The sequence below is a fragment of the Maniola jurtina genome, chromosome 18 (assembly GCF_905333055.1).
Source record: "Maniola jurtina chromosome 18, ilManJurt1.1, whole genome shotgun sequence".
In the NCBI taxonomy this organism is placed as follows: domain Eukaryota; kingdom Metazoa; phylum Arthropoda; class Insecta; order Lepidoptera; family Nymphalidae; genus Maniola; species Maniola jurtina.
In genome coordinates, this window is record NC_060046.1 from 4225148 (window position 1) to 4246640 (window position 21493).

General features: G+C 36.3%; 1 protein-coding gene across 3 annotated transcripts in view; it reads left to right on the top strand.

Annotated features, from left to right (window-relative positions):
• The window catches only part of LOC123874406 (synaptic vesicle glycoprotein 2C-like), a 50579-nt gene that overhangs the window by 21074 nt on the left and 8012 nt on the right, over positions 1 to 21493 (top strand). For all 3 annotated transcript variants that reach the window (XM_045919713.1, XM_045919711.1, XM_045919712.1), the window contains exons 2-4: positions 14975 to 15105; positions 17360 to 17419; positions 21220 to 21315. In XM_045919713.1, coding sequence (XP_045775669.1) covers positions 15069 to 15105; positions 17360 to 17419; positions 21220 to 21315 — 193 coding nt within the window. In that variant the 5' untranslated portion in view covers positions 14975 to 15068. The remainder of the gene's footprint in view (positions 1 to 14974; positions 15106 to 17359; positions 17420 to 21219; positions 21316 to 21493) is intronic.

Sequence of the window (21493 nt, forward strand, 5' to 3'; positions counted from 1 at the left end):
CTGAGCGGATGTCTACGTCATAACAGCTATCTGCATGCCCAGCCCACTCCTAGTTAGTAGGTAGGTACTATGCGTTGATAGAACATTCAGTCACATTTTCCTTATTTATTTAGATTATTTTTATATTTCATTGTTGAAAATATATATTATATGTCTAATAGAAAACATTAGATGCTTTTGACAAAAATATACTCACTCAAAATCATTTATTCCATTATAGGACTTTATTTAAATATAACAAACACTACGAACTGGTTTACTTATAGTATACTCGTAGTATGATAAGAGTTAGTTTAAATACGCAGACTATCAAGTCAATGTAAGACAGGTTTTCATTTGAAGTTTTCGTCTGGCGAATAGAGTACTTACATAAAACTCATTGTTTGAAAAAGATATTTTTTGTGCATTTTAATTCGAGATTAAACTATATAAGACACTAGAGGATGCCCGCGACTTCGTCCGCGTGGATGTAGGTTTTTGAAGATCCCGTGGGAACTCTTTGATTTTCAGGGATAAAAAGTAGCTTATTTCTGAATTTACCCTAATTCTGAACCGAATTTCGTCAAAATCAGCTTAACAGATAGACTGTGAAAACGTAACAGACAGACTTTTTCGCACTTTCGCATTGATAATATTTGAAGGATGGATATGGAAGTATGGATAAAAGCCTGCTCTAGACCCTCTATTAATTTAATTAATATTAAGTAGTGACTCTAAACCTTGCACCAGTTTTGTGATAAAGTTCTAGATCTAGACGGTTCACTTTTAAATAAGCTATTTTCGCATCACACTTCACACTAATATTATAAAGGTGAAAGTTTGTATGTGTGTGTGTGTGTGTGTGTGTATGTTTGTTACTCTTTCACGCAAAAACTACTGGACGGACGGATTTGGCTGAAATTCGGAATGAAGATAGATAATATCCTGGATTAGCACATTGGCTACTTTTTATCCCGGAAAACCAAAGAGTTCCTACGGGATTTCAAAAAACCTAAATCCACGCGGACGAAGTCGCGGGCGTCAGCTAGTAAATGATAAAGAGCAAAGATGATCCTGGGCCCAGTGTGGTATCGTAGATTACCTAACCAAAGACAATGAACTTATGAGTTTTCCATGTATTTACATAGATTTCATACATAGGTAACAAATATCGTTATATATTATATATATTTTAATAAAGAGATTTGAAAGTTTCTTCAAAAATCACTTTTTCATCCAAAATTGGATCGCTACATTTATTTCGTTTGATAGGTAACGGTCGTTATCAACTGATGAACGGTTTCGTAGGAAGTCTAAAAACTTATTTTTTGTAGAGCAACTGATAGTAAGGTTCAACTGAATCTATAGTAATGAAAAGAAAAAACTAAATTAGCCTATTGTAAAGTTTTTTAGGTCCCTGTAAAGTATTTGGGGTAAAAAATTATAATAAACAAATCACTGCCAAAAGAATCGATCAAGTGCGAGTCGGACTCGCACACGAAGGGTTCCGTACCATCGTACATTAAATAACCCTTTTTAATTGTTTTTAATTTTCACGGCGGCCATTTTGATATTTTTAGTATTCGTTGTTGTAGTGGCAAAAGAAACTACCTATTACGGTTCCGACAAGCCCGGTGACAGACATCGGACGGATGGTCGGACAGACGGACGGACAGACCGACGGACGCACGCACAGACGGACGGACGGACAGACGGACAGCGGAGTCTTAGTAATAGGGTCCCGTAGGCACCCTTGGGGTACGGAACCCTAGAAACGTTTATTGAATTGAAGGTTTTCCTAGTACTTATAAGTTTAAATAGATATATGTAAATATAATAAACCTAGAAAAGTGATAACTGAAATAAGTCATACACAAATGTGTTCAAAGGTCCATGCCTTCCTACTTTTATATAAGAAAAACTAAGTAGCATATTTCATTTATTTGACGCTCCCTGTACTTAGAGAAGTTGTTTTAAACACAGAGCTGTTAGCTTACCATTTGATTACCTTAGTGTTACAGGTTACAACATAGTTAAGTAAACAATTACTCATGTAAGCAATTTATCGTATTAGCTGAGATTAATTTCAACTTCTTAGGTCGATCACGAATGATTTATATTATAGTATATAGGTAACTAGTTAAAATAATACAAGTCTTACGATATTTATTGACCTGGCCCGTAGCGATGGCAACAGATGGAAAAAACGCCCTTCGAACATCTTTCAAGAAACGTCTTGAAATATATTCGAAATTACAGATGGCACTGCCTGTCATTAACTTGCAGTGTTGCGCATAAAAGTGTTATATCTTGGACGATGGTACGGAACCCTTTGTGTGCGAACCCGTCTCGCACTTGAGCGGTTTTTATAGAGAGTTTCATCTTCGGAACTATTGATTCCCAAGTTACTGAGGAAAATACGCCAAAACCAGCGGCCATTGTAATGCATACATGTTACGCCTCGCGTGGTAGATTCGCCACGATTATTCAACATTAATTAACAATGGAGTATATATAATCGCCAATAAGTAGGTATACAGTGAAACTATTGAAAATTTTCCGAATTCTAATATCTACCTACTTAGTTATTTATTTATTATTCTTGATCGGTAATTTTAGCAACACTTCTTATCATCTTCATTAATGTTCATGATGTTTTAAGAGGGCTCTCTCCGTCACTCGTTTCATACAATCGTAGTTCCAATTTCATGTGAATATTAAGGAACCAAAGTCCATGAAATTTTGCAGACATATTCTAGAAACTAATATCTATGTCTGTGGTTTTCCAGATTTCTGTTAAAATATTCGGTTTCAAAGTTACGCGGTCTTAAAAATTTTCATACAAATCTTTGAGCCCCTGTAATTTTAAAACTACATATTTTTAGAAAAATCTAAAACACCACAGACACAGATATTAGTTTCTAGAATATGTCTGCAAAATTTCATGGACTTGCTTGAAAGAGCTCTGTTAAGCATGCATTATTTTTATATTGTTTTAAGTTCCTTGCTACGGCTGATGGTGTTCAACAGTAATCAATTTATCCATACTATCCATACTTTCGTACTATAAATATCCATACCAATATTTATTAAAAATGCGAAAGTGTGTCTGTCTGTCTGTCTATCTGTCTGTCTGTCTGCTACCTTTTCACGGTCCAACAGTTTAACCGATTTTGATGAAATTTGGTACAGAGTTAGCTTACATCCCGGGGAAGGACATAGGCTACTTTTTATCCCGGAAAATCAAACAGTTCCCGCGGGATTCTTAAAAGCTCATCTGTTTAACCGATTTATCTGAAATTTAATACAGAGGTAGCTTGCATTCCAGAAATTGACAGTAGCAACTTTTTATCCTGGAAAATCAAAGAGTTCCCGCAGGATAAAAAAAATCCACGCAGACGAAGTCGCGGGCATCATCTAGTGATATTAAAATTTGTGAAAGCATTACTTACTACTTAGTTTTTCATGGCCCATCCATTTAACCGATGTTAACGTTGCTTGCATCCTGATGACAGACATAGGCTACTATTTATCCCGGAAAATCAAAGAGTTCCCAAAAAGTGCGCGCTAGGAAAACATTTTTTTTAAATAAAAATAGCAAACGAGCAGGTGTATCACCTGACCTGATGTTAAGTGATTACCGCCACCCATGAACATTTGCAGCAATAGAGGAACCACCGATGGATTAACACACATCTCTAAAAATTTAATTATCGACGAGGACTAAAAGAAAGCTACTTTATCAACATAGCCTTGAGCTTATTTTAGCAATTGAGTTAATTTTCATTATTATCACATTAAGGCACTCACACATCAGTTGCTGAGGTACGCACATGTGAAAATGTTTCCTCGCCTTAATTTATTACCTACCTGATTATCTACGTTTTTTATCCGCTACTTTTTTCATTGTAACGTTCTTATTCTTTCATTCACTTTTTGAAAATATAACAATTTACGTTACACTATGCGGTGCGTCGAGTTTGATGTGGAAAATGAAAAAAGAAAAACCGGCCAAGTGCGAGTCAGACTCGCGCACTGAGGGTACTGAGGGTACTCGGCTATTTTTTCAACATTTTGCACGATAGATCAAAAACTATCTTACACAAAAGTAAATAAAATCAAATAAATAAATAAAAATAAAATCTGTTTTAGAATGTATACGTAAAGCCCTTTCATATGATACCTCACTTGGTATAGTTAGTTATCTTAGTTTAAAAATTGAAACACATTTTAATTTTTTTTAATGATATAACCACAAATTCGCGGTTTTCAGATTTATTTCTGTACTTGTTCTATAAGATCTACCTACCTGCCAAATTTCATGATTCTAGGTCAACGGGAAGTACTTTATTGGTTTTCCAGACACGACGGACGGACGGAAGGACGGACCGACGGACGGACAAACAGACAGACAGACAGACAACAAAGTGACCCTATAAGGGTTCTGTTTTTCCTTTTGAGGTAACGAACCCTAAAAATGTATACATTTTAAAATACATTTAAAAATAATTTCCCAAAACCACACTCCTTTCCCCCTGTTTACGGTTATGTTTGCTAATGACTGTCCAGCAGCCTTGACCCATCGCGCAGGCAGGTACCTACACACCTCTAAAACCACTAATGAAGTAACAATGTCAAACTTCGCATTACCAAACATTCGCGTGTTATTATCTACTACTAGTTAACATAATTTTATGTTCTAATTGCAAGAGTATATAAATAATCACAGCCTTTTTCATTTTGTCACCTTGTTGTTCTTGCTTTATCGTGGTTTAATGTTTTTAAGTTCATTGTTATCATGTCATATATTGAAATGTTTGTATGGAACCAGGCGTTATTTTGCGGAAGTCCATGATGTACATTTCCATGTTTCTAAGTGGGAGGGCGTGCAGTGCAGTGCATATTGCAGGTTGTACCATACAGATAGCAGATTAAGGTTACGGTTCCTTATATATATAGAAATCTTTGAAAAGAGCAACCGCCGAGTTTCTGCTGGTTCTTCTTGCTCGGACTTTCCCACTAGTATTTCGAACCAGTGGTAGATGCATTTGAGGATTCAAAAGTACTGAGTACTTGTAAAAGTTAACTTGTTGAGTTTTTAGTTTTTACGGTTAACCAAATGCATTCACGCGCCTACTATGTACAATGTACACGTACCTACATTCACGAGTACCACTAAATAAACTTGTGCTAAAAATGTTCGAGAATATAAACATTTTTAAATTCGTCGTCATAAATGCTGCCAGTTGAGAATCTTATGAGATTTACAAACTGAGATCAAAGTTGATTTGGCAGAATAAACTTGTGTAAGCCGTTAAAACTCACGACCTCTTGTTAGTTTAATTAAGGCAAGTCTATAGGCACTAGGCAGTAACCAAAGTCAGGGCATGGAAAACGGGTGCAATACTGTTCCCGGAGGAAAAAAATGCTTTTGGATCGTCAAACGAATCTACCATTGGCACTGATTTATAATGCTTTTTCTACCGAGAAAACCCAACAAGAAACTCGGCGGTAATTTTAATGGTCGCTAATCGCTGTAATAATGATATATAAGTAAGCATTTTTGTATTTTCATAAAGCTAAATCGGTCGTAAGTAATTTTATATTATTATTTACGTATGCAGAGGTTTTGCTTATTCGGAAAACTTATAACTTTTTGCATTTGGAATATTGCTTATATTATTTATTATTTTGTTTATTTTAAAATGCTTTGAAGTCAGTAGGTACCTAAAAGTGAAAGATGTTTCACTAAAATCAATCAATAAAAATCGACATCGATTTTAGTAAGCAATAAAACAATGCAATAAAACTAAAAGGATTGAATGCACTTTCATGTAAACAGGCATTGAGAATTGAGGCAAAACTTGAGACTGTTTTAGAAGACCTTGCCTAGATCTAAAATACTTGACTAGATAATAAATAGGCAGAATTTCTTGTAACGTAACTTCACAGAATTTGAACCTATTCTTAATTAGGTATTCTGTGAGTAAAATTAATAACACCATATTAACACCATACTTAGATGTTAACATTTGATGAACTAAATAAAGAATCATTCTAAGTTCTAACAGTGATGTGTTTGCATAGATATATGTATGTATGTTTGCATTGTATGTGTTTGTGTAAGGCTGCGTTTCGAGAGGCCGGGCGCTTGAAACCCAGAATGGGTAAATCTGTGGTGGAAGTGAATTGAATAAATTAATTAATTTAATATACAATATTATGATTGCTTTATTTTGAGAGCGTAGCCAATCTTAGCCCTGGTGGAAAATGCAACCTTCTCCTGCTCTAGCAATGTGCGGGACTGTAATTAACCTATCTATATTTTATACATGGCAAAATACGGTAAAAATTGAATATTTAAAAAAAACCGTCGAGTTTCTTGCTGGGTTCTATTTTACAGGCATTTGACGATTCATAAGTATCTAACTTAAAAAAAGTTTATTTGAATAAAAATCTTTCTATGCAAATATTTGTATTCTCTGAGGAGGACTCTAAGCTACGTGGAAAATTAAAATTATAGATTTCTTGGCATTGATGTCAATCACATGAAGATAGATCATCTCTTTTATGGAAATTCGATTAAGATAAATTTGCTAATTTAAATAAGAGCCAAGTCAATGAATATTAATCTTACTATGATTTAATCTAGTTTTATTTAGAATATTCAATTCATTGTAATAAGCATGCAACACCGCTTTTAATCGTTCTATTCTGCGTTACAATGTCAAGGCTCTTACAAAGATTTTTGTAAGCCCTTGACAGACATAAAGCGGGAGCGTTGAGCGTCGGCAAAGAGTGAACTTTAGTGAGGGAACTCTCGGATTGATCCTAAATCGACAATAAATAATATGTCAAATATTGGGCTATGCTAAACAGTTAAGGGTTGCCTTTAGCGATGCTTTGGACGGTTAAATTTGCCCAGATAGCACAAATCTCCTACAATTGACCACGTCTCACATTGCTACGCGTAAACTTACAATTTGTAATTAGCAGGAATAATAATAATTATTATTACTAGCGACCCACCCCGGCTTTGCACGGGTGCTAGAAAATAAAATATAGCTTATATGTCGCTCAGGAAGTATGTAGGTTTCTAAGGGTGAAAGAATTTTCCAAATCGGTTCAGTAGTTCCAGCGAGCCTTGGTGACGACGATTGCATTAGCTCGGCTGTTACGTACGCTCTACCTACAGTGTACTTCGCCTTCATACAGTTTTCTGCAAGTACTTATTACAACTTATAAAGTTGTTGCAAAAGTTCGCGCGGTTTGTGTGCCCACGCCTTTAACACCATGTTTGACGCGTAAATAACTTGATTGTAAGTTTTACTGGAAGCGCTTCTTTAGTTTTTCGTTCGATCGAACTAATTAATTTGTTATTAAATGTAAATTACAAGTAAATTAGTCTATTTTGCAAACTTAAAACATGGACTTTAGGTAATTAATTAGTACCAATAAAGTTATTCAAACCATGACATTGAAAAGGTAATCCATCCTATCTAGTACTATCTACTACATATTAATAATGCGATTTTAATGCTATCACTGCCTTTTGTATTATTCATAATCATAACCCTTTTGTTTTACCCTTTTTAGGTATCAATATATTCAGCCATTTCTGGTACCTATGCAAAATTATATTATTGCCTATGCCTAATTAGGTACTATTACAATTAATATACCCTAGGTACATCACCTACATATTATAATACAAAATTCTAATCAAGTATTTATTGTTACTCTACAATGTATTTAAAGCCATAATAAATCGAGCAAGAACACTATAATAAGTAGGTATGACTTGGATATTGACTTAGTGTGTATGAATATTGAATACTAATTTACATATTATATCTCTTTCTTAACTAACTATTGCTCAGGAAGGCTCTCTTCCTTGACGCATTATGCCTAGGGAATATTATCTAGGCAAAATAATCAATATTTCGCGACGTACCTATGTAACTGTAAATCTTAAGAACCTTAAAAACCACATGTTCCACTGTAAGATTCTAACCTCTAAAGCATCAACCTTTTTGGCAGCCGATACCTCTACCTAATTTGAACAGCTGACTCATTATTTCCTTCCTTGCAACTCGATTTTCCCGGTGCTTTAGACCTTCTGGAGTTAGATTATCACTCGTATCATGATTTTATTGTCAGTTCGCGGTAATAAGGTCCTATGGGCCGCGTATAGTGCGCCTTTTACGCATTTCAGCGGGAAGTTACTTGTTTACCTTTTTAGCTCGTTTACACAGGCTGCGTAAGCGTAGACGTAGCGCGTACCATTGCGTTGTAATGTATGGAACTATATGAAACATGGCACACCACTTGCGTAAAGCATGGACGTATGCGTAACTCGTTGTGTTAGGGGTGTACGCGCGGCACAACGCACGTGTCACGTGTACGTGCTTGGTGTGAATCGGCCTTTTAAGTCAGGTAAGGAAAAATGGACCACTGTAAGAATTTAATATGAGACACATCTAGTTGTTAGTTGATATCAAGATCGTCAGATCAGATTGTGGTCCAGTTACAAACGAATTTGTCTCACGCTCCTCATCACCATATCCTGTGTTATTTGCTACTCACGCGGAAGAGCGTAGTAAAAATGCACTTAAGGAACAATACAACAAACCATTCTCGGCTTAATTGCACGGCTATGGCAATAGAAGGCTCGTATTATGTTACTTAGTAAGTAGTTCAGATCAGATGATTTTTCATTGTAACTCTCAAACTATTTTGTCAAGTAATTTGAAGTCACTTTATCTTGGGCTCAGAATACATACATGAAAACATTTTTATTATTTCCATACTAATATTATAAATGCGAAAGTGTGTCTGTCTGTCTGTCTGTCTGCTACGTTTTCACGGCTGAACCACTGAAAAGAGTTAGCTTTCATACCGGGGACGGGCATAGGCTACTTTTCATCCCAGAAAATCAAAGAGTTCCTACGGGATTCTTAAGGGTCTATCTGTTTAACCGATTTATATGGTACAGAGGTAGCTTACTTCTGGAAATTGACTTCGGCAACTTTTTGTCCCTGAAAAGCGAAGAGTACCCACGGAATTTTTAAAAACCTAAATGCACGCGGACGGAGTCGCGGGCATCATCTAATATTAACACAAATAAATAAATAAATATTATAACTCCCGGGGATCTTTATAACCATTGGATTGTTAAGACGTAAACTCAAGTTTACATAGATACAGCAAAAGTGGGGCCATCAATCAAATGACTTGATTTTAGCAATTATTATTAATAGCGATCTAATAGTACCTTAAGCTGTCATTCTCAATATTGGTATACCCCATAGGTATAGTCTATCGCTAGGTAGGTATAATTACCTGAATCGTAATGGAAAATAATACCTAGAAATACAGCTACAGACGGCTATTTCATTTAAATTATAAAAAATCATCTTCTTCATTCATGTGTACAGGCTACTGGCTATCTAAGGTGATAGCCTTGTGGTAAAGACGTCCGCCTGATATTTGGGAGATCAGGGTTCGGTCCCGGACACAGGCTTTAACTTTTCGGAGTTGTGTGTTTTAACCCCCGACCCAAAAAGAGGGGTGTTATAAGTTTGACGTGTGTATCTGCATGTCTGTCTTTGGCATCGTAGCTCCTAAACTAATGAACCGATTTAGCTTTTTTTTTGTTTGAATGGTGGATTGATCGAGAGTGTTCTTAGCTATAATCCAAGAAAATCGGTTCAGCCCTTTGAAAGTTATCAGCTCTTTTCTAGTTACTGTAACCTTCACTTGTCGGGGGTGTTATACCTACATTTTAAATTTACACTTGTAAGCAATTAAATATAGGAAAACATGGTGAGGAAACCTGCGTGCCTGAAAGTTCTCCATAACGGCCTCAAATGTATCTGATGTCTGCCAATTCGCACTTGGCCAGCTTGGTCTATGGCCAAAACCATTCTAAAAGGAGACTCGTTCTCTGTAGTGAGCCGGCGATGGGTTACCTAACCTTAACCCTAGTAGTGTAAGTAATATTATGGGGCTGATCAGCTAATAAATATGTTTTTTTATAAATAAAGATATATTAGGTTAAGTAGGCGAATTTAACCATTATTATCATACTTTGATTTAAAATAAACGGATAAACTTAAAAAAACTTATAACTACGATAAGAAATGTATGAATAGAATTATAAAATATAAGAAATAAAAATATGCTCACATGGGAATGTCCCGTCCAACTATTGCCAATATATTTTGAATTTTTAAATGGTGGCCTTTTTCGCGGATTCGAAAGTCTTTAGGGTCATTTCGAGGTTTATTTAACGGTTATATTATATACCTATTGTAAAAAGCGGTTACGTACCCACCACGTTTAAAACGATGATTCTAAATTATCGAAATTTATATTCAACCCAGTTGCCTGAATCGTGGTAACGGGCGCCAGGGCTGGGTCATAAAATCAGCGTATTTTTTTATTCGAAAATCATTTCAGAGTTCGTTGACTGATATTTTGATCCGATAAATGGAATCCTACTAATATTATAAATGAGAAAGTTTGTATGTATGGATGGATGTATGGATGGATGCTCTTTCACGCAAAAACTACTGGACGGATTTGGCCGGGAATGGAGAAAGATTATCCTACTAATATTATAAACGAGAAAGTTTGTATGTATGGATGGATGTATGGATAGATGCTCTTTCACGCAAAAACTATTGGACGATTTGGCCGGGAATGGAGATAGATTATACCCTGGATTAACACAGGCTACTTCTTATCCCGGAAAATTAATGAGTTCCCACGGGATTTTTAAAAACCAATATCCACGGTAACGAAGTCGCGGGCATCAGCGAGTATTATTATACTTATTTAGTAACTGAATATGACAATCTAATATCCTTGATAGTTGATAGGTACCTACGCTGCGGAGGCTTGTGCCAATTGCACAGAATCAATAATGTACTTCAAAACAAAAAAAAAACAAAATGAGAACGAAAAGTTTTTTAAGTCCATGGTTTTCGTATTCTTAGCACTATGTCTATCGAAATATAATGGAATGCAACAGAGTCACATTCTATTCAAATAAAATTAATATTGATTAGCACTTTCGAATCCTTGAAAACATCAAATTAAGACCGTTTGCCTGTCTGACAACATATTAAATGTAAAAATAAATAAGTATCACGTGAAAACAAAAGTTAGAGGTGTGTGCCCGGGATCGAATCCCCGACACACAAGTGACAAGTGAAGTTACCACCCCCGACAAGTGAAGGATACAGTAACTAGAAAAGAGCTGATAACTTTCAAACGCCTGGACCGATTTTCTTGAATTTTATAGCTAAGAACACTCTCGATCAAGCCACCTTTAAAACAAAAAAAAAACTAAATTAAAATCGGTTCATTAGTTTAGGAGCTACGATGCCACAGACAGATACACAGATACACACGTCAAACTTATAACACCCCTCTTTTTGGGTCGAGGGTTAAACATCTAAAATGTTCACTCAGTGTAAACCAGATCAACCTAGTATCTAGGCAAACCGTTGATACATCCAGTGATGGCTGTTTCCCGCCCATTGTTCGCGCCGAACATAATATGTAATTAAGTAATCTATGCTCGGTCCGGCATTACAAAATACAATACTTACACATCTTACTATACCCTAGTTGATTACCTAACGGCTCAGAAATCAGAATACATAATAGTACTAGTAACGACAAAATCACTGATTGTTTATGCAGAACTAGACGATGGCCACGACTTCGCCCGCCTAAACTTCGGTTTTCAGGTTTCCGTAGCCGAGGCGTACCAGCCGGACCCTATATTACTAAGTTTCAGCTGTCCCGTCCGTCTGTGTGTCCGTCTGTCTGCGGGCTGTTGTATCTCATAACTCTTACCGTGATAGCTAGAGTCAAAAATTTCACAGAATGTGTATTTCTATTTCTATTCTGTTTCTACATAACAAAAAAATTAAAAATGTGATAAAAAAAATTATGTACGATGGTGCGAAACCCTTCCCTTTATCAAAAATCCTGTAGGAATCTTTAATTTACGGGATAAAAAGTAAAGACTTTATCCATAGCCAGAATGCAAACTATCTCTGTATCAAATATGTAGAATAAAGTACCTAATAATTAATGCCCGCGACTTGGATTTAGTTTTGAAAAATCCTGTGGAAACTCTTTGAATTTCCAAGATATAGAATTCAAATCTCTTTGATTTTCCGAGATAGATAGGTATAGATTCAAACGATATTTTTTCAAAACCTAAATCTAAGCGGACGAAGTCGCACACATCATCTAGTATTATCGCGGGCAGCTGTCAATAACTTTATAAACATTGCTTTCAGTTTTACGAGCTAAACGCCACATAACGTTTTGAATGTAAATAAAGTAAAGGTCATAATCGTGACTGATGTTTTAGGTATATTTAGAGCGACGGATCGGCAGCAGGTGTTCTCGCGTATTTTTGAGAATATATGCAGTTTTAAAATTACATGACGTGAAAGTGAACTACATAAAAAGATTTTATTGGTAGTGCGCTCCATGCAAACGTGGTCTATAAATAATCTATATGCCTAATTTTGCTTCGCGTCCTATGTTTGCCTAAAATGAAAAAAGGAAATATCTTTTTCAATTTACTAGTCTAGCAATCGAAACCGCCAGTTTTTAACCCGCGACCGAAAAAGAGGGGTGTTATAAGTTCGACGTATCTGTGTATCTGTCTGTGGCATCGTAGATCCTAAACTAATGAACCGATTTTAATTTAGTTTTTTTTTGTTTGAAAGGTAGCTTGATCGAGAGCGTTCTTAGCCATAATCCAAGAAAATCGGTTCAGCCGTTAGAAAGTTATCAGCTCTCTTCTAGTTACTGTATTTTATTTACACTTGTTACAATTATTATCTCGCAAAGCCAAATAGGTGTCGTCATGGAGGTGACATGCATAATTTTCGACTATTGTGTGTCAAACGAAAGTGCGACAAGGCCGTTATTGTGAGTTGTGGAAAAACTTTTTATATAGGTAAATCAATAAAATATGTATATTTCCCAATTGTTTTATACTTATGCTAACAAGTGTAAATTAAAAATTTATAACACCCCCGACATAACATTCCGCGCCTACGATCCAACGTATCTGAGTTTTCCAAAACATCATTTTCAAATAAATATTATGTATCTAGGCAACGTCCATCTTGACAGCTTGACATTTGTCAATTGACATAATATTATGAACCTAACGGTTATGTAACCTTCTTTTATACAAGAAAACTAGAAAAGAGCTGATAACTCTTAAACGGCTGCACCATTTTTTTTGGATTATAGCTAAGAACACTCTCGATCAAGCCAACTTTCAAACAAAAATTTTTTTATTAAAATCGGTTCATTCGTTTAGGCGCTACGATGCCACAGACAGATACACAGATACACAGATACACAGATACACAGACACACAGATACACAGATACACAGATACACAGACACACAGATACACAGATACACACGTCAAACTTATAACACCCCTCTTTTTGGGTCGGGGGTTAAAAACGTTGATCATTTGTCACTGTTAACTCAATGTTACATGTTCTACGAACTAGGTACCTATGTATAGGTATCTGGGTATACCTAATAGCTTGCCAGATTTCCGTTGAAATAACTAAAATCTTTAAATCCTTGTAATTTTAAACCCAGATATTTTTATGAAAATTTGGCTAACTACAGACACAGGTACTTATTAGTTTCTAGAACGTTTCTACAAAATATTATTGGGTTTGATTAATTAATGTTCAAATGAGAATAAGTTTGTAGGGAATGCGCTAGGGAAACTTCTCTTAAGTTATTTTCCATTGGTCTGCTCTATACGGAACACATTCGGAATGCGAGTGATTTCTAAACCGCATGCCATAAGGTCTGCATAAGGTCGCTTATTTTCATTGGTCGTTAGGACCATAGGACACGCTTTCAGAGTACAAGTACCTAATTTCTAAATTACATGCCATGATATCTACATTAGAGTAACTATTTTTATTAGTCATTAGGAAACGCTTTAGAGGGACAAACGATTTCTAAAATGCATGCCCGTAAGTAAACCCACATTAATTACTAGGGACATTGAAGTTATATTTTTAAGTGGTCATAAGCGAAAATAAAACCAAACGATTTTAATAAGTAAAAAGTGTGTTTTACCATTACCTACTGAGTTTATCGCATAATTCATTCACACATCAGCGTCAAATAGGATTTTCCATTTGTTAGTAAATATAATTATGTGGTAACTACCTATATAAGTTTCAAAAACCTACCTAGGTACTTCATAAAATAATTTCTAGGAAAAATACTTAGGTAATTCATGTTTGGGAATATGAAAATGTGGAACCTAGGTATATAACCTTATATGACCTTAAAAAATCACAGATTGAAACAAAAACTAGAGGTAAATAAACAAACGAAGCCGGATAACACGCTACCGAACAGTTTGTTTTGTGGTTAGTTAGTTAAACAGTCTAAGTGCTTCTCTATTTGCAAGATATTGAGTAAAATTATAGCTAGTTCACAATAGATTATACTTACCAATAACATTACAGCCCAGCGATCCAGTCCAACACAACGCTGGATTGTTGCATACGTGGTACAGAGGGTTAAATTTAACTATCCTTCTTTATTGTTTGACGATCTCCCTGCTACAGTGATCAGTGATGCAGTGTATTTATGGGAGGTACCAGATTCGATTACGGGAAGGGTCAATTTGGAAATGCAGAATTCATAATATCCAAATTTCCTCTGGTCATCTGGAAGCTATCAGCCCTAGGTACGACTCTATCAACAAAACCATGTCGCTAAACTACCTGCCTGTTTAGCATTCGCGTGATGCCATCTAGAAACAGATTAGGGGTAGAAGTTGATTTAAACTGAAATACAAAGTTCAAACGCTTCCATTTCAGACTGCATTATCACTAAGTCAAGTGCTGACCTTCTTACCGTATAAAATGCCATTTTAAATCTAATATCTGACCTTTGTTTGTTGCAGTCGAGTCGCTCGCTACTGGAAGCGAAGCCACACTTTCTAAAGTAATCCCCGTGAATCGTCCCCGCTGGCATACACCGCTGCCTGCCCGCATAGGATGGTAGAAACTGACCCTGGTTCTAAGAATCTTCACAGTAAGTCTTATTTTTAACCCCCGACCCAAAAAGAGGGGTAGAGCTATAAGTTTGACGTGTGTATCTGTGTATCTGTCTGTGGCATCGTAGCTCCTAAACTAATGAACCGATTTTAATTTACTTTTTTTTTGTTTGAATGGTGGCTTGATCAAGAGTGTTCTTAGCTCTTTTCTAGTTACTGTAATCTTCACTTGTCGGGGGTGTTATAAATTTTTAATTTACACCTGTTTATTCGATTATTTAACTACGACCTCAATGATGTTTGACCTGATGGTCATCTCACGTCTGATCCCGTGATGATATTAGTATATTATGATCAAAACGGGCCCCCTAATCGGTTTCTATGCGTCATCGTACCGGAACGTTAAATTAATTGGCAGTTGGCCGTACGGTAGGATGGTAACTAGCCATGGCCAGCCTCCCACCAGACTAGACCAGAGACAATTTAGAAATTATAAATTCTCAATTGCTCCTGCCAGTAACTGTTGACCGACCACGGAACTGTAACTTTTTAGATTCTGAAGGTACTTGGTATATTACAGCATATATTCACAATCAGCAGATTTTCAACCCCTCCCATTCGGGTGGGCAAGTACCACAGAATACCTTGCACTCCTGCAAGAGAGTATAGAGGAATTGAAACTCTTCAGGAGAATTTCTTGGTCTGTCGAATAAAAATCGGTCCGAAAGATCAATAAAAATTTCTTTTTATGCTGTTTTATAATGTAGGTACGCGGGCAATAAATATTGTTTCTTGTTTATTTAATTTTCTTGTTTTAGATAGCAATTTAGAACTTAAACTAGATTTATTGGTTAGGAAATGTGTAGATAGATATCCTTACTAAGTATAAATTCGCCAAAGAGCAAAACAAAAATAGGTAGATTTTTATGAATTGACTGAAATTCAGCAAGTACCTATACAGTGTTTAACGACATTTTACATAATGTTATGTAATTGTGTTACTCTTTATAATAAAAATGAGGTCCAACGCATTATCTTACAATAGCAAACAGTAATTATTTTGATGTATTTAATTTATTCATCACAAGTTAAAATACAGCAAGCGATATATTTCTAAATGGTGCAATTAACTTTACAAACCGGTTTAAACGTTCATTATAACGATATGTAGTTACAGACAAAAGTATCATGCAAGGAGCTGGCTAACAAAAGCAAAGTTCCAATAACTAATTCTTACCCTTTCTGTATTGTGATCCGCATTGATAAAGAATCGTAACCGCTTCCATAATCACTCGATTTTTAAATGGTAATGACGTAATGACCTGCGGAATTGCTAACTCAGTGTCTAATAATGTATGATAAGCAAATTGTTACGAGACATATCACCGTGTTTAATAGCCTCATCGGGTGACAGAAGGGCAGGCTCATTTTTTGCGCAACGGATCAGCCTGTCTGTCCAGCGTGGTAATGCAGCCAGTTTTCTTAGCACCATTCCACGTGGCCATGATTTTTGTTGTATAATAAAATTAGATAAGGCGAGCTTTAAGTTTTTTATTGTAATATTTTCCCATTAAAAAAACCACTGAGGTTAGTTGGTTCTTTGGTTGACATTAAAATATTTTTTCAAAGAAAACCTTCAATGGATAAAAAAATGAGCTCGGTGTGTTAAAAACTGAGTTAGCGAACCACCCCGCTGGACTGACGCACGGTAATTTAGCCAAATTCAGATCCCCAAAGTTGATTACTTATCCAGTTGCTTACTTAGGCAAAGCAACCAATATAGATTTGCGCTATATAGGTCACCACCACACCATTAGGACTGCAATAGCAGCTTCAATTTGAATAGGAGAATTCCAGACACTTTTGTTCAATACTACGCATTTTTAGGGTTCTGTACCTCAAAAGGAAAAACGGAACCCTTATAGGATCACTTTGTTGTCTGTCTGTCTGTCTGTCCGTCCGTGTTAAAGTAAGATAACTATGTAGGTATACCAAGCGAGGTATCATATGAAAGGACTTTACCTGTACCTACATTGTAAAACAGATTTTTATTTATTTTTATGCATAACAGTTTTTGATTTATCGTGCAAAATGTCGGAAAAATACTCAAGTACGGAACCCTCGGTGTGCGAGTCTGACTCGCACTTGGCCGGTTTTTAAAGTTCGATTCCAATACATATTTTGAGCTAGTTTTGATTAAAAATACTCATATTATGTAGTTCAAAATGAGTGGTAGTGTGTGTTAACAATTAATCTACTTTATTTCATCATACACTTTTCTGTTGTTTTCAGATTGTGATGTAAAAAGTGATCACCAACTAAACGGACCAGGTTCCAAAACCATTGACCTCGGTGAGTTGATTTTAATTTTTAATTACGGTGCTTACTACATAATTAATACCAAATATGATTTGTGAATATCATTGTTTTAAATTAAATTTTAATTGGATTTCGTACGGTTTTTTTTAAATCTTTTATTTAGAGGCTTTAACAATAATTTCGTATGTTATGGTGCGATATACAATGTTACTAAAGACTTACCAACGTAGGTATAAACATCAGCAGTCGATTTTAAGTTTCGACTTTCGTGATGTTCCTTGGACGATACGCAGTGTAGGCACATAGGTACAGGCGAAGAATCTTCTTCTTCTTATTTTGTATACTTAATAGCTTTTAGTAGTGCCACACCAGCACAATGCACTTCGCCAATGTCGCGTAGAATGGAAGAGCCACAAAGGGGATATTCATGTTCCTATGAAATTAGAAACTGTTATAGCGTTTTCTCCCGCACTCCGAATGTGTTCCGAACATCGATTTACCAAAATCGATGGTTCCAAATGAAAATGCTGCCCATCTTAATGGTCTTTGGCATGCGTTGTAAAAATTGCCTGAACTTCGAATGTATTTTCTATCGATAAATGGAAAAGAACTTTTCAGTGCCGCAACTATACAGATAGGTACCTAGTTGCTATTCTTTCATTAAATTTTAGATAACTTCTCCAAATAATAAACATATAGCAGGTGCCTAAAATAAAATTGAAATAATAAATTACAGATGAACTACTTGTAATAAATTGTTTACCTTACCTATTCGTTGGTAACTACGTAGTTTGTAATTGTATAGTAGTTTTTTTGGCATCTTCGCTAAAACTCATTCATATAAATATACATATGTTACTTACTGCTTGAGAACGTACTGGGTTTTATGACACTTTTTTAAATTTTTTATTCCGTTACAAGTTATCCCTTGACTGCAATCTCACCTGGTGGTAAGTGATGATGCAGTCTAAGATGAAAGCGGGCTAACCTGGAAGGGGTGTGGCAGTTTTCATTAAACCCATACCCCTTTGGCTTCTTCACGGCATCGTACCGTAAGGCTAAATCGCTTGGCGGCACGGCTTTGCCGGTGGGGTGGTAACTAGCCACGACCGAAGACTCCCACTAAACCAGACCAGAGATTTAGAAATTATAAAATTTCTAACCCCTGCCGGGAATGAGGAGTCGAACCCGGGACCTGCCACTATTAACAGGGCTCTCTCCGTCACTCGCTTCATACAATCGTAGTTCCAATTTCATTTGAATATTAAGCAACCAAAGTCCATGAAATTTTGCAGACATATTCTAGAAACTAATATCTGTGCCTGTGGTGTTTTAGATTTTTCTAAAAATATGTAGTTTTAAAATTACAGGGGCTCAAAGATTTGTATGTGAATTTTAAGACCGCGTAACTTTGAAACTGAATATTTTAACGGAAATCTGGAAAACCACAGGCATAGATATTAGTTTCCGGAACGTTTCTACAAAATTCCATTGAGTATGATTGGTTAGTATTCCAATGAGAGACGAACTACGTTTGTATGGAACGAGTGACGGAGAGACCCCTCTTATCATCAAGATGACTCGGCTCTACTACACTCCATACATGTAGGTACCTACTAAGCATGTGCTAGGTCCGACCTAGGTCAACCGATTATACCTTGCACTAGCGAAAACTAATAGTAATTAGATAGGCGAGTATGGACACGTTATTGTGAATAGATAATACGGCCTGATACTTAATATGAATTTTATTAGCACTTTATAGGTGGAACAGCTTAGCAAAAAATACCTACCTATTCACTTCTTAATACCTATATAATCACGTGGTTCTTAACACTTTTTCGACAAAAAAGATTATTATAGGTACTTACCTCCTTACCTACTTATTTAAGGTGCTGTTTATTTCTTTTTTTATAGCTTGTAAGAGCGTTATCAACTACCGTACCTAAGTTATCTACCTACCTCGTGCGAAAAAAGTAGTAGGTAGGTAGACACTTAGATAAAAGAAACGAATAAAATGAGCACCTTTTCATTAAGAGGGCTCTCTCCGTCACTCGTTTCATACAATCGTAGTTCCAATTTCATTTGAATATTAAGCAACCAAAGTCCATGAAATTTTGCAGACATATTCTAGAAACTAATATCTATGTCTGTGGTTTTCCAGATTTCTGTTAAAATATTCGGTTTCAAAGTTACGCGGTCTTAAAAAATTTCATACAAATCTTTGAGCTCCTGTAATTTTAAAACTACATATTTTTAGAAAAATCTAAAACACCACAGACATAAATATTAGTTTCTAGAATATGTCTGCAAAATTTCATGGACTTTGGTTGCTTAATATTCAAATGAAATTGGAACTACGATTGTATGAAACGAGTGGAAACGAGTGACGGAGAGAGCCGTTAAATCTAATGCGCGCTTGGCAATTTTGGGATCCCTTTTTACCGGAAAATTGTCGCCTAGAATAAACTATACCGCAATAATAAAATTAGCCACTTCGTCAAGTAAGCCGGACGAACAGACAAAAGTTAAGAGTTTAAATTTTTGTATTAGATTTGTGTTAAAATGAAATACCTACCTACTTAATTACTGTATTCTAAGTGGTATGGATGCGGACTACGGAATATTGTGGAAATATTGGCTAGATAGGTATGTGTGACGATGACGTCTCGTACGTCATCATCACTTACGTGTTTCGAAATCTTCGGGTCTAGAACCAAAGTTTAATAGACAAAAAAACCACTCTTCCACCTCTCACGTCACCTCTGCCCGGCTAGCATGGGCAGTAGATAAAAATTATATCCCCCGATTATATCCACTGATGTCATTTTTATCTACTGCCCATGCTAGCCGGGCTGATTGAATCTCTCCTGGGCTACATACTATAGCTGTTGTAGAGTAGAGCATCTAATTATAAGTTCAGCTATGAGCTAATAACAACAAGCACGATTATCGCAATGATAATCACAATTTTCGTAATACATAAAAGACAGGCGTAAAACCTACATCAGTTATAAGTACCCATCTACTTAAAATAAGTAAAGTATTGCTCATTCCATTGAGCTGCGACTCCTCAGTAGATAGGTACTTAGATAGTAGCAACTAAAGCAATTTCACTCTCACAACGGTGCCTGTTAGATACACTTCGACCATCCGTCATTGTGCTAGATTTTTTTTCCAAACACATACAATTCATTCAACAAATTTCTGAACACGGAACTAAGCAGCGCATTGGCGGTCGCACTGGTAGTTAGGTACTGTAAATGTTCATGGGCAGTACTAGGTAATCAATCGCTTAATATCAGGTGATCCCATAGATAAAAGAAAGAAAAGCGACCCGGTCTGCTCGTTTGTTCACAACTTATATTTAAAAAAAACTGCACAAAAAGTGGTTCTTTTGAATAAAGTAGGTAGGTATAAACCACGTGAATATTACAGCGCTAATAAATCCCCTCTTCATGCTCCGCCGAGAATCCTTGATGATCTTCACTAAAACCACAGCAAAACATTACAATTGATGTGCCGTAGCGAATGGGCTTATTGTTTAGGTATTTTATTAAATAACTTTCGTACATAATAAGTAATTTTTGACTCGAAACTCCTCCTCGGTGGGAAATCGTAAGCTGATCGGTGCGTTAGAGAAGCTATTAATTCCGCAGTAGGTACCTACTCAAGAGCTTAATATGTGATGTGTTTAAAACTCCTGAAAGTGTGATTTGGAAATGTTAGGTGAGCATCATATCTGCACGGACTTGGGGAATGAAAATATTCGCGCGCGGAATTCCGGTTACCCAAAAGTTTTTCTTTTAATCGCATTTTATTTTTGTACACAGGCGTCCTGCCACCACTGAAGTCGCCTTCGAAGCTCGATCCAGAAAAAGGCCCCGGCTCGGAAAAAGCTGACTTCGAACGGGCGATAGAACAAACCGGTAAGCATAATAAGACATCAACATCATCGTCAATCGAAAGTTGCCCATTGCTGGACTTGGGTGTCTTGTAGGGACTTTCACATGCCACGATCTTGCGCCGCGCGCCGCCTGAATTCAGCGGCTTCTTACGACTCGTTTGAGTCGTCCGTGGTGCGTTTGGCGGTGCTAAATAGGTCAC